General features: G+C 39.0%; 1 protein-coding gene across 2 annotated transcripts in view; it reads right to left on the bottom strand.

Annotated features, from left to right (window-relative positions):
• FXR1 (FMR1 autosomal homolog 1) overlaps positions 1 to 13,374 on the bottom strand; it is a 32,197-nt gene that overhangs the window by 4,373 nt on the left and 14,450 nt on the right. The window contains exons 5-15 of one of the 2 annotated variants that reach the window (XM_064665926.1): positions 12,197 to 12,345; positions 11,641 to 11,734; positions 10,663 to 10,779; positions 10,393 to 10,563; positions 7,350 to 7,428; positions 5,365 to 5,474; positions 4,632 to 4,718; positions 3,689 to 3,896; positions 1,811 to 2,014; positions 915 to 1,115; positions 82 to 162 (exon numbers count right to left, since the gene is read on the bottom strand). In XM_064665926.1, coding sequence (XP_064521996.1) covers positions 82 to 162; positions 915 to 1,115; positions 1,811 to 2,014; positions 3,689 to 3,896; positions 4,632 to 4,718; positions 5,365 to 5,474; positions 7,350 to 7,428; positions 10,393 to 10,563; positions 10,663 to 10,779; positions 11,641 to 11,734; positions 12,197 to 12,345 — 1,501 coding nt within the window. The remainder of the gene's footprint in view (positions 1 to 81; positions 163 to 914; positions 1,116 to 1,810; positions 2,015 to 3,688; positions 3,897 to 4,631; positions 4,719 to 5,364; positions 5,475 to 7,349; positions 7,429 to 10,392; positions 10,564 to 10,662; positions 10,780 to 11,640; positions 11,735 to 12,196; positions 12,346 to 13,374) is intronic. The other variant, XM_064665927.1, reaches the window with a different exon arrangement.

The following is a 13,374-nucleotide window of genomic DNA, read 5'->3' as shown; positions in this document are numbered from 1 at the left end:
ATGCAGCTCTATGTAAAACAGCAGACACAACATTCTCTCATGCTTTTGACCTGAGATTACCCACAGCTCCACTCGAATTACCTGGCTGTCTATCTTCTGCCTGACCCCTGAAGCGACGCCTGCGGCTACGATTGCGTCGCTGGGGTTTTTTGTCACTATCATCTGCAATTGCAAAGTTTATAATGAACTATTTCTGATCATAAAATAAATAAATTCTTCAGCAGTTTCAGCATGGGGCATTTAAAATTGCTTCTGTTAAAGACAGAGACTAAATAAGACAGAAAAGCTAAAAGAAAATTTTATACTGAAAGCATACACAGTAACACAAAAGCTAGATTTTACTTTTTGTTCTTGGTTCATTAAAACATTTAGGCATGTGCTTAATGACCTCAGGTTTCATTTATTAAGTAAGTAACCATACGTCAAATTTTATCAACATAACCCAGGTGTTTTTTCTACATTAAGCAACAGATTATAGTCTTGTCCCAGTGAGTATCAAAAGAGAATTTACTGAGGGAAAGTACTTAAGCAGAATCTGGGCAGAGACAAATTAACAGCTACTTAAGTAGCTTTCCCACACTGAGACTGAGGTTTCCAAGGACAAAACAGAACGGTGATCTGACAGTACTGTTTCTATCAAAGCAGCAGTACCAATGGGAAACAACAAATCAAGTCTTTGGTGTCTCCATCAGACAGTTTTTACAAAAAAAGGCACATGAAAAGGCTAGTGGAGCTCAGTAAACAGGAGATTCCATGGCACAGCCACGGAGGGAGTCTTTCTTTAATCAGACAGCAACCTTGAACAGAACAACAATTCATCACTAACAGAAACAAACAAGGGCTTCACTACACTTACAGGGACGACACGCTTTTTCTTAGCCTGCTCTGGGATGATCATCCAACCATTTACATACCTAAACCATTCTCATTAACAGAAGCTGTATCAGACTCTGTCATTCCATCCATAAGAACAGCATCTTCATCAGTCCTTCGCCGGCGTGACCTCCTGCGGCGGTTACTGCTGTGGTGGGACTCGCTGGCATCGGTGTCCACGGTCTGGTCTGACTCTGTGTTATCCAGCAAGCTGTAAGGGTTGCTGTCTGGATCTTTAAGCACTAAACAAACAGAAAGTTTCCATCTAAGATACTGTAGTAATGTGTAACTTCATTTCCAGGTTGACTTACATCTGTGTCTGAAAGTTTCAAACTACAGAGCAACCTTAGGAAAAGGTGTAACACTTAAAACTGCAGTATTTGATTCCATCCTGGCTCCTCTCTGACTCCAACCCAACAGTAACAATTCTGGGGCGCCACAATGGGCTCTTGCATTATTTGACCACAAATATTTCCAAGGTGACATTTAAAGAAGTTTTACTCAAAACTGTTAAACACGTAAAACACCTTCCCCTTCATGGCAGCGTGGTACTTCTGACACTATTGCAGTGTTACATTAGCACAGTCAGATTCCGATGAAATATAACTTCCAGTCTGATTTCTTCTCTCATTCTGTATCTAAACATAAGCTTAACTCAGAAGGCAGCCATAGGCAACATGCCAAAAATTTATCAACTTTGCTAATAACATTATTACGTGTGAGCAGTAGAGGAAGGAAATGAAGATCACCATGAACAGAAAATGAACAAAAATCTAACAACACAGTGTGTGACATGAAACTATCACACAGCTGCACTGAAATCCCAAGGCATTAAGATTACAATATAAAAATGGAGTATAGCAATAAGGGGTTAGTAAGAGATTACAGAAGACTGCCAAGAACAAAATCTAAATTCAAAATCCTTGGAAGGCAGTACCAGAGCTAATGGAGGACTTGCCACCGCGAGGTCCACCACGCCCACGGCCTCCAGACACACTGCGACCTCGTCCCCCAGGACGTCGTCGGTTGTCACGTTGGTGCCTGCTCTCCCTGTCATCTTCTCCTGCCAAGGACCAATCACTGAGTTCATCTTTTCTCTCAGATTCCGTTTCAGAGGGATTGGAGAGCTCAGAGTTTGTACCTTGTACAAGAAGGAAAAGAAATGGAAATTAATGAGTTTTGGAATTATATTCTGGTTTCATATCCTCACAAAAGTATTCCAACCAGCATGGCTGGTATATATATTTTTATATATATATATATATATATATATAAAAATATATATATTATATATATATATATTTATATATATATGTTATTTAAAAATACATAAATAGATATTGAAAAATATTAATATACAGTTACACAAGTATATAATTTTATACTTATATATACCCATATATAAAAATACATGCACATGTAAAATATAGATAGAGCAGAAGTTATCTAAATTTCTAAGATTCTCAGTCTAAGTTTGTTTTTAATAATATGCGAAACAAGGACTGAAAGATTACCAAAGCTGTGATTTCTGTACACAGATAAATCAAGGATTAAGCACTGTTTCCTCTCTTTGTCTACACACTGCAGGCATTTGGTGCAGTTTCTAGGCAACTTCTCTGAAATTCCCAAGGACAACTTTGCCACCTTATAGCCGATGGCTGTTGCTAAGCAACCCCTTCTGGCTGTTGTAATGCTGAACAATTTCCCTGTTTATATTAAATAGCATCCCGTAATACCCGGCCCTCTCCGAGCTAAATCAAACCCACACAGCTTTTTACTACCTGAAATTTCAACACCTATTTATTTTAACCATCCAGGAACTCCCCCTACTAACCATTCTGGAATAAAGAGACTTAGACCCATATGGCTCTAACATGTGAGTCTTGCCATTTTGTGGGGAAAAAAATAATTAAAGTTTTCAAATTAAAATCTGTGTATATAAACAAACTCAACAATTTTCAGTACAGTTTAGTCAGTCCATTGGGAAACAATAAAACACATATTTACAAACATCATCATCAGAATCAACAGGACTAACATGGCATGATCCAGGAACCTACAGTCAGGAACAGACTGTAAAACCCAAGAGGTGTCCATTTTCTATCAAAAATGAGCTATGTGTAGATATTGAGAGTAATTAACTGTACTGAATAAATAATGTCCCTGTTCACTGGAGTACCCACGTTTCTTTGTGAAACATGTCTACATTGAAATGCAGTGTCTCCATTTGGGAAGCTGCTGCTGGATAAGGTGGGGATGTGCACACCTCTCTGGATCTGAGCAGCAGTGCCTTGTTAATTCAGAAATGCATCAGAATACCTCACTTCATCTTAAACAATTCCAGTTAGCTTCTGAATGAATTAAAAAACCCATGGGATTTTGTGCTGCCTCCATTTCAAATCACTTTGGTTTACTTTTCAAAAATACGCTCCTAAGATGGGCATGATCACAGACAAGTGTTTTTTCTCTTCCTCAATTCAAACAGATAATGCCAATTCCAGATTTATTCCTTTTTAAACTGTGTTTCCTGAAAAGTGTCTGTAGTTCCTTCTCTTTCCCAGCTTTGTATGATGTTAACTACTAACACTGAAGGACAAGGCCTTACCAGAGTCCGGTTTGCTCATATTTTCAATTTAAACTTAACTTCAACAAGACTGTAAACCTAATGAGGTGGTTTCAGCTACGTACAAAACAGAACAGCCATCCTGAATTTCCAACCTTGCCTGAATTCACTCAACTATGCTGAACACAAAGAGATAGTTTTGGTTTCAAAACTACCCTGAGGACTTGCTCAACAGATGCTCGAAACACTCACCGTAACCAGATGTGTAATTGGGGCCTCTGCGGCCTCTCCCTCTCCCGCTGTAGGACCTGGACCCTTGCACTGAGGAGAGGGTGCTCTCATCAGTTGTGTAACCCTTTTCCTTCTCAGGAACTCGAGTAGAAGAAGGTCTGAAGCCCATACCAATCTGACGCAACTGTTCATCGATCTGGAGCCTTTCCAGTCTTAGCTGTTCTACCTCCTACATAAGAGGAGACAAAAAACATTGCTGATAAATGTCCCTCACAAAACATCATCACCCATCCAGTCATCTCTAAAACTAACATCCCTGTAGCAAGTCACCTTCTGTGACTGCAAATCACAGAATTCAAGTACAAGCTGTGCTATCTCAAGAGTTTTGGAAGAAATCTAAAACCTATCTCTTAAATCCCCATGCAGGAAGACTGCTTTAAGATCATCAGTACCTTCCTTAACTACACTTCACCACATTTTCTAGTTAAATTAAAGAGAAAGAAAAAAAGGGCAAACTGAAAAAGTAACACAATTCAAATTAATTCATTATTTCAGTTAACACCACAAAGCCAACTACTCTAAACAGAATATTGTTCTAATACCACACCATTAGTGTTATTATTAAAAATTCCATCCTACCCCAGTAGAGCATTAAGCTCAGAACAGCAGAACACTAACAGAGACAAAAAATTGAGTGCTACTTCCCAAATGCCCCTTTAACCACTGTTCTTTACAGTCTGATCCTTTTCACCCCAACAGCACTAAATAAGCGTGACAAGGTGTTTGAACAGACACATCATAGCCATGGGCAAAGGAGTGGGTTCAAGGCACCAAACCTTAAAATCCCCATACAGAGGTACAGTGTATATTTATATATAAACCCAGGAATTTTTGTTGCTTAAAAATTCTGTTACTCCAACCCAAGTTTCCTCTACAGATCCTTTCTCCCTTTGGATATGCTCACCTTTAGATACGCGATGTGATATTCTAAGAGAACTTGGACATTCCCAATGCTTTCTTTAGTACCAACAAATACAAACGGTACCATTCCCTATGGAAACAAAGCATCAGAGGTTTTTATCAGGAAGAACATCATCATTAAAACAATGCTTTCTGTTCAAATGATATAAAATAAATCTGGATTAAATTGCAAAAGAGAGCTGAACGAAGACAGTAACTGAGCCTTGGGCTGCAAAGACAAACTAATCCCAGCTCAGACTGGGGTTAGGGGAGGAGCTTCAGACTGTGCAGCTTTCCCAACAACCTATTCTGGCAGTTGAGGAAACCTGACATACAGAGTTTATATTCCCCCATGCAACACATGCTCCGGGTGTTTATCACAGTAGCTGTGTAGAAGTATCCACAGTTTACCAAGAAGTGTCCAGTGGTTCATTAAAGCAACTCTACAAGATTAAGCAGCTTTAGAAGACTTTATCTTATGGTCTCATCTATTTAAAATACGTGGACACTATTAACACTATCAATCCAAATCAGTTATGTAGCTAAAGTACACACAGGAAAAAGATTTTAAAAAAGTCTTACTTTGGCAGCAAAAAACCTTCCTTGAATTGCTTTATATAAAATCTACTGCAAGATGCCAGCTTAAAAATAGTGCTCTCTACAGCCACAGGTTTTGAAATAAAAACTGGTTTTAAAAATAAAAACTTAATCATAGCAAAAAAGAATAAAGTACTCACATCTTCACGGGGCAGCTTATTTTCATTGTCTCCTTCAATTCTCACCCTGACGACTCCAGACTTGTCTACAATCTCCTGAATCACTTTTCCATTTTTTCCAATAACTTTTCCTTCAGAGGGCAAGAATAGTTAATTTTGCTCCTGTCTGCAGAATATTTTAACATGTTTCTGGATATTTTAAGTTATGTGTAACAAACCCCAAATACCCCACACTGTGCCAGAGAAAAGAGGTGAAAATTTCCAAAATTAAACTCTCTCTATATATATACACAGAGTGACAAGTAGTGATGAAGATCACCACTACACAGAAGCTTAAAATAGAACCAGACCAAGAGTAAAATGGCACAAGAGCTTTGCAAATGCTTATTAACATTTATGTATCAAAATTATTTGGACCCCTTGATTCCACACATACCCTCATTCAATCTTTCCTGACATTGTGACAGGCTTATACATTTGTTGGGAGCCTCTTAAGAAGAAGTAAAATAATATGTAATTATTTTCTGAAAATTAATTTTGCCTTTACAACAGACTTGTGTATTACCAATGCTTCCCATGTTACCTTTAAAATATTCATTTGAGATCATGCATGGGATCTAAACCAAAAGGTTCTTCAGAACTCGTATGTTTAAAATCTCAAAAAAAGCGACTCTTTCACTCCCTTATTAAAAGACTTTAGCTCCTCCTTAAAATAAACTTATATAGAAATGTTTCTTCACCCCAGCTACAGATACCTGGTGCTTAAAAACAGACAGGTTTAAATTATGAGAAAAGGAAGGTGGAACAATTCAAAAAATGGGTAACAGTCAGAACTGTGTGACAGAATACTCCATTAAGGAATGTTCTTTACAGCAAATATCAACATGATACAAAGTAAATTGCAAAAAGCATTAAAAAGTGTTTCCCTTCCTCGACAGTTCAAACAGCTCAGCAGGTTTGGGGTTTTATCTTTTTGCCTTAATTTGTTGAATGTTAAAATGAGCTTTAACATGAGGTAGATAAGAGAACCATCAAGCTGCATCAGATACACAATTTGCAGAAGTCCTATTAAAAAAACCCACCAAACAAACAAAAAACCCACTATACCTTAACCTGCTCAAGTTCTAAAATCTTGAAAGTCTATGTTTTAGGAGTTTGCACGTGAATTATTTAAATTACGTTGCTATAATATGCAAGCTCCAGACCCCAAACCACAGGAGGTTAAAGCCCAGGTTTTAATTTCTCCTCTGGATAATTCAAGCTGGTTTTGAATCAGGTACAACACCTGCACCCTTAACAGTGCCTTCATGCCCACATTGCCCACAGGCTGGTCATGTGGAGCAGGGAACTGTCAGACTTGAGTAAAAAGCAGGCTAAAGGAAGTAGAACAAGGGAAAAGGAAAAAAGACATGAAAGACGTTTGTCTCTCTTGAAGGGGAGCACAATTAACCTCACCTTTAGGTGACTTTTAATACAGAAGCTACCAGAATAAGCATTTTTTTAAGCTTTAAGAAACTACACCTTCATAAAGCTGAAACATGGAAAAATGCCTCTATCAGACTGAGGATGAGACTGATGAGGACTGCTGATCTATAAAGGGGCTCATCACCACTTAAACACCTCTGATAAACCTCAGCCCAGGAGGGAGCAGTAACAGGAGCATTGTCTTGTGTCATTCTTGTAACTCAGCTGCAGTATTTCCATATTCAATTTTGGAATTTAGTTTCTGCACTTTGAAGCAGTGAATTTAGTAAAGCGTATTTTTTTACTAGAATCTGAACTTCAAATATTACCATTTACTACAAGTCTAAAATCCTGACAAAGTATTACTTAACAACAATATATCCAATTTCATAATTCCCTGATACATATAGTTTTAAAAGATTAATCACTTTCTACTTAGAGAGAGAAGTCGAATATTGTACTGGCAACTAAATCCTCTTTGCAGAGTCATGCTGATTAGGCTCCCTTTCCCCAAGTTTTCATGTTTTAGCAGTATTACATACCAACAAGATTTCTGGGAACTTGAATAAAATCCTCCACAAATTCCAAGTAACTTCTGGCCTTTTTTACTGCTTCAGCAGTCTGGAAATGAATTTTAAAAAATGGAGTTTATTTGTAAATATAGCATGCTAAAAACAAAGCCTTTTAGCAACAGCTGCAAGTCTTCCAAACAAACTTATTTTCAAAAAGAAAGGAACAGAGACAAGACTATTCTAGTTTTGAACTAAATGATAAAGAAATAATTGAATAAAATGCCCAGAGACAAAATTCAGTAGAAAAGCAAAGCCTCAGTAATTAATAAAACATATTTTTCCATGTTGAAATAACATTTTAAGAGGTTGTAAGATAATAAAATGGATGCCTCATCCCTGGGAGTGTTCAAGGCCAGGCTGGACAGGGTTTTGAGCAAACACTGATATTACAACCAGGGCTCTCTCCTTCCAGAATGCTGGGTTCTGACCAGTTCATCTACAAGGTTTTCCAAGGTAGGACAGCAGCTCTAGTTACTGGGGAGAACTCCCGTAAAGGTTCTCTCACAGTTTTATTATTAAATGACAGAAATCACCTGAGTTAATTGAAGCTACACCTATGCTTAAGAAACCAGGCTTCAATCTAGCAACACCAGAAGTGTAGAATTAAAGAAAGAATATCAGCATCTAGTCAGCCAGGACAGCTTCTGAGAACAATTTCCATTTTACACTAACATCGCAGCCCTTTCATCTGATATTTTTTAGGCAACACAAAACATAAGAGTACCACCAGCTCTGGCATCTTTCAATCAAATCAGGGAAATCCTAGAAGAATAAAAAAGTGTATAAACCTCTACTTCTGGCAGAGGTCAAAATGATAGCAAAAGAAATATGGGCAAATCTGATTTCAAAATAATGAAAGCAGCGATCAAGCACTGGCAAGAGATGAACAGGAAGCCACTGTGGAGAGCAGAGGTTATGCTGCATCCTCAAGGCAACTGCTCAAATGATACAAACTTAAATTAGCGAGTTTTCACCTTCAATGAACTCTAGAAATAGGACACAATTAACCAGAGTTCCTGCCTCAGGTATGTTTATCAATTCTTTTCCAAATAAAGGTGAAGTAACACAAAGTGAATGCATTTACAGGAAAACATATAACTGCCAGAGCTGGAGCTCTCCAGTGCACCCACATGCCTCTATCTACACTCTGCCATGAGCACTCAGGATTTGTATGTGAGTACAACCTGTCTGACTCATCCACACCCCAACATGAGAGCACATAAAGCTGGTTCAAACAATGCATTCTCAGTTCACTGTAGTGGAACACGGATTAAAGACCTCAAAGGATTCCAGTTGCTAGCAACTACCTTTGCTAACTCTGAATTACAGTCCACACGTCCACCCACGCTCTGGTTACTTCACCCAGCAGCCCATACAATGAAGACACGTCCATGTTACTGTACACTCTGTACAGGCATCACAAGATGTTCAGACAATCAGGAAAGGGTCTTGCAACCAAAACGATCTTGACCAGACAGGGATAAAAGAATGAACAGCATCCCATACAGTTTAACTTACTTCTATCCATAGAGCTCTCCAATATTCTTAAAAATTTATCTTCCTGTTTCTTTCCTCAAAGAGTTTGGCACTGAGCAACACTGAAGTTTTTATTTGTATGCAAAACATCCACTGTGGGAAACCCTCAGACCCCAACTGCTGTGTCAATGACACTGGTTCACTACTGCCCCACATCTCAGCCTAAAATTGTCCGCCTGTGCACTCAGCCATTGGGGCCTGGCTGCTTGCCCACTTCAGTTGAAAAGAAGGCAAAAAGAATAGGCAAGTACACCCAGATGCTGAAACCCTTATCATCAGAATATTTAAGCTGCCTGGCATTTTTAGAAGCAGTTATCACGTCCAGCAAGGACAGGCCTGGATGTGTCTAAAGGCATTTTTATTTAGGGGGCATCTGGTATTTATAATCATTGCTGTGCACCTCTGTAAGAGGCTGGTGACAGTCGTAACCTTTCCACAAGTTCTCGCATCACATCATTCACATGAAAGAGATCAAAACTGGAATACACTAGACATTCCACTGCCTTTAAACTTGTCCAATTCTTCTTCAGGAACTGAGACACAATTTACTGGTAGGAGCAGATCAGAGAAGGATCTGTTGTCACCCTGATCCCCTGGAAGCATTTAAGGTATCCAAAAAACAGGACACAGAACTTCAGAGGTACTGAAGAGCACAGGAGTTCGACCTCCTCTCCACAGGATCAACTTCATCTGACTGTTGGATCACAACCAACTTCTACTCCTGACATAGATGGAGTAGAATTCAAGACCTCAGATGCCTGAAACAGCAGACAACCACAGATTTCTAAAAGTGTTAACATCAGAGACTCAGTAAGTGGCACCTGCAGAGCTGGTAATATGAGATAAAACCCTTCAAAATATGTTCTGACAGGGCCTTGGTGACAGTGGCATCTTTTACACTACCCATCTGCTTCCTGAATGGATCACCGTTTTGGTCCAAAGATCAGCTGCATTTCAAGGCTATTGTGAGATTTAAAAGAGTCACACAAACGGAATTAACTTGGAGTAAACCATTGTTTTGCCAATGCCAGCACTAAATTGCCAAAATAAAAGGGTTAGAAGCAGCAGATATACCTGGCTACCTCAGAGGATCAGACAGCACACAGCAAAACACACATGAACTAGAAGGGGAGGAGGGGAAGAACCAACAGTGTCCGAAGGAGAAAAAAAAAAAATAAAATTCATGATCATGTAAAATTGTAGCAAATGATGCTTCTCTTAGGTTGAACCAAGATACACAGTGCAGTTACAGACTCTGTACATCAGCACACAGAGCGATGAGGAGAGAACACATCTGATGCAACAAAGGCTTGCTTTTCAAATACAGGTGGTGGAAGTTGCCATAGCGTGAACATGCACACAGGCACTCAGGACTGTTCAGGTGTTTTCAGTTCTTAATTCTGGGTACAGCTCTCGCTACTCTAAAAGCAGATACAGAGTGAAATGCTCCAAAGATTCATATAAAGTTTCCCCTTACCTCTCCATAGATTCTGAAAGTACCGGTATCCTCCTCAAGTTCAATGGTAGTAACTCCTGGAACCTTTCTGGCTTGTTGGATGTTACTGCCATGTGTTCCTATAGCAAGTCCCATTAAATCTTCTCTGACTACAAACTCCTCATGAAATGCTGCAGCAAGCTGCTTTGTGCACTGAAGGGAAAACAAAGGAAGACTCATCCACATGCACTCAGTGTAACATGCCACTGTGAGCTCAGTTTCAAGTAACAAGAATCCTGAGCCATGAGTTACCTCCAAGTGTTTTGTAGCTTCTTCATTTCTCGACATGAGCATAAGTTTGGTGCGAATGCTGCGCAAATGCATGTCACTCAGAATGTTCACTCTCTTCACTGTTGCTTCACTGGCAGACTACAAAACAGAAGGAACATGAAGTTTAGTTTTTTTTAAGCAAATCCACATTTAAAGGATAAATCAGGAACCTACTGAAACTAAGTCATGAGCACGATCTCAATTTCCAGACCTTACATGAACATGGTTCTTCCTCAAAACAAAGCACAAGAAATTCAACACCAACAACAATTATCTCTTCTCACTCACAGCATGTTTCACATTAAAGGTTTTGCTGCTGAATAAACACAGTAACTCTTTCTTGTTGACGTTGCCCAGACAAACAAATTAAATATCTTTCTATCATATACATGCTTGCCACTCACTGTCTGAATGACAAAGCTAAGGAAATAATCAAGGACATACAATTCTGCGGAGTGAGGTTTAAGTGGATAATGGAATCATGAAGAGAAACTAATTCTGGGGCAAGTCTGTGTAGTGAGAGAAAACCATCAGAGAAGAATCTAAGTGAACAACTCCTTAATGGCTACACTGAACTGGTGCAATTCTCCACGTGGAAACCCAGCTGCGGGTCAAACTGCACAGTGTAATACAGCACAGGGGGAAAGCTACTGCTCCAGAGTGGAGTGAGCTGGAGTTACCTCCAAGACACCTGCTAAAATCAGTGAACTGGCACTCAGCTGAGAATGACAAAAGTCATAAAAACAATGACACTGAAAGCTGCTCCTAAATTTAGGTTGTATACAGTGCAGGACTACAATCAAAGACTAAATTTAAATACACCTGCTTACACTAAATCTCTCACAATTTGTATAGCTTGACAAGTTAAACCATTCTCCATATACACACAGCTGGCTGTACACTTCCCATAAGCAATATACTGATAATTCATGCAAAATTTACATAGAAATAATTACTTACCAATATTATTAGTTGAGCAGTTTCAGCATGATAAAAAATTCGACATGCTCCCACAGCTTTCTTGAAATCTTTATGTGCATTTTCATTAGCACACCTAAGGAGACAAGATGAGTGTTATTTCAACAAGCTGCATCAAAACTGAACATGTAAAAACATGATAAGATCCAAGAATGTCTCAGTAGTTTATGGCAAAGACTGTTGAGAAACAGGGAAGTTCCCATTCTCTTTAGCATAGTTCCAGAGCTTGTTTCTCTGTGGGTTCTATGCCATCATGGTTATCTGGCAAGTCTCAGTAACAGCCCCACTGTGAAGTGCATCACCTGTACAGGCACAAAACAAGACCCTAAGTTCCTATCTCAGAACTTGCCTTTTGTCCCCACCCCAAAAGCTCAGCAGGGATCCCACTCAGCAGTTTCTAAACCAGCTACTGCAGCCACAGCCACCCTTAAGGTTCCTCACGAACCTGCAAACTGGCCTCTAAAATACAAGCCAAGTGGTTTTTTTCTCTGCCTCCTCTAAGTAAATGCCTTAATAAAAAGTGTGCAGAGCTACTCACGCGTCTCTGAGGTCTTCTGGAACATCCACTGTGCACTTGAAAAAGGTGTTCTTTTTGACAGTCTTATTCTGATTCACAGGTCGGAGTCGTTCATACGTGACGATTTCATTGTAAGTGGCATCACAAGCAGCATATTCGATGACATAGAACTAGGGAAGAATTTTTTTTTTAAAAAATGGCAACTTCAGTAAGGATCAACAGAGACATAGTAACATTAACAGCATCTCCAAGGAAGTACCAAATATGAATATATAGACAAGAACACAAATCTAAGTTGATACAGTTTCTACACTAATGAGCCTGGCCATATTTCAGCACCTCTCTGACTCCTCAGTGAAGTCAGAGCACTGTTACCAGCAAACCTTCAGTTCCCCACAGCTGCATATTGGATTCATTTTCCCATATCCATCCCTCTTTCAAATACCATCATTAGTTCAGTTGAAGTTCCAAAATTCAAATGTTTACTGGAACTGTAATTCTGAGTAATACCTAACAGAGAATCTTCCTTCACAGAAACATCTACTCTGCAACACTTTAAAACAAACAAGCAAGGCAAATCTACTGATTCAATTGGCAAATTACCTGTGAATCATGTAAGATCAAAAGGTAAACAAAAATTAAATCTCTTTTTGATACATACTATGCCAAATTTAGGAAGGCAAGAGAACTAAGAAGATTTAACAGTTACCAACAATCTACTCCCACGCTTCCACCCAACACATGCAAGTATAGAGAAGCTTGTGCACAGTATCCCTGAAGCCTAACTCTGTGCCAGGGATGCAGCCTTCTCCTCCCCTCCCTTCCACCTGTATGCAACTTAGGAGTGCAGCAGTACATTCTCTTCCTCTCTCAAAACTGTTTTTGTATCTGTTTTAGTCAACACACACAACTTACTCAAGTATCCAGAAAAAGTAAACACAACAATTGTGACACTTTTCCGCATGCTATTTTCCAGTTTCAAGGTTTTTTTAGCTTAAGAATCATCCTAATCACATAAGGCTGCTTTGAAACATATAAAAAACCAAGTAATGATAATGAAAATAAAACACTCAACAGACAACTAAATTTAAGAGATCTATCACTATACACCCTAAAAACTTAAATCCTATAGTTAAAGACAATTCTGAATATCAGAACAATCACAAAGCAAACTATCATTAGACACATGGGTTGTTTCT

This window comes from Pseudopipra pipra, chromosome 10, assembly GCF_036250125.1.
Source record: "Pseudopipra pipra isolate bDixPip1 chromosome 10, bDixPip1.hap1, whole genome shotgun sequence".
NCBI lineage: Eukaryota > Metazoa > Chordata > Aves > Passeriformes > Pipridae > Pseudopipra > Pseudopipra pipra.
The sequence above is the reverse complement of the archived record's forward strand: the minus strand, read 5'-3'. Positions and strand labels throughout refer to the sequence as shown.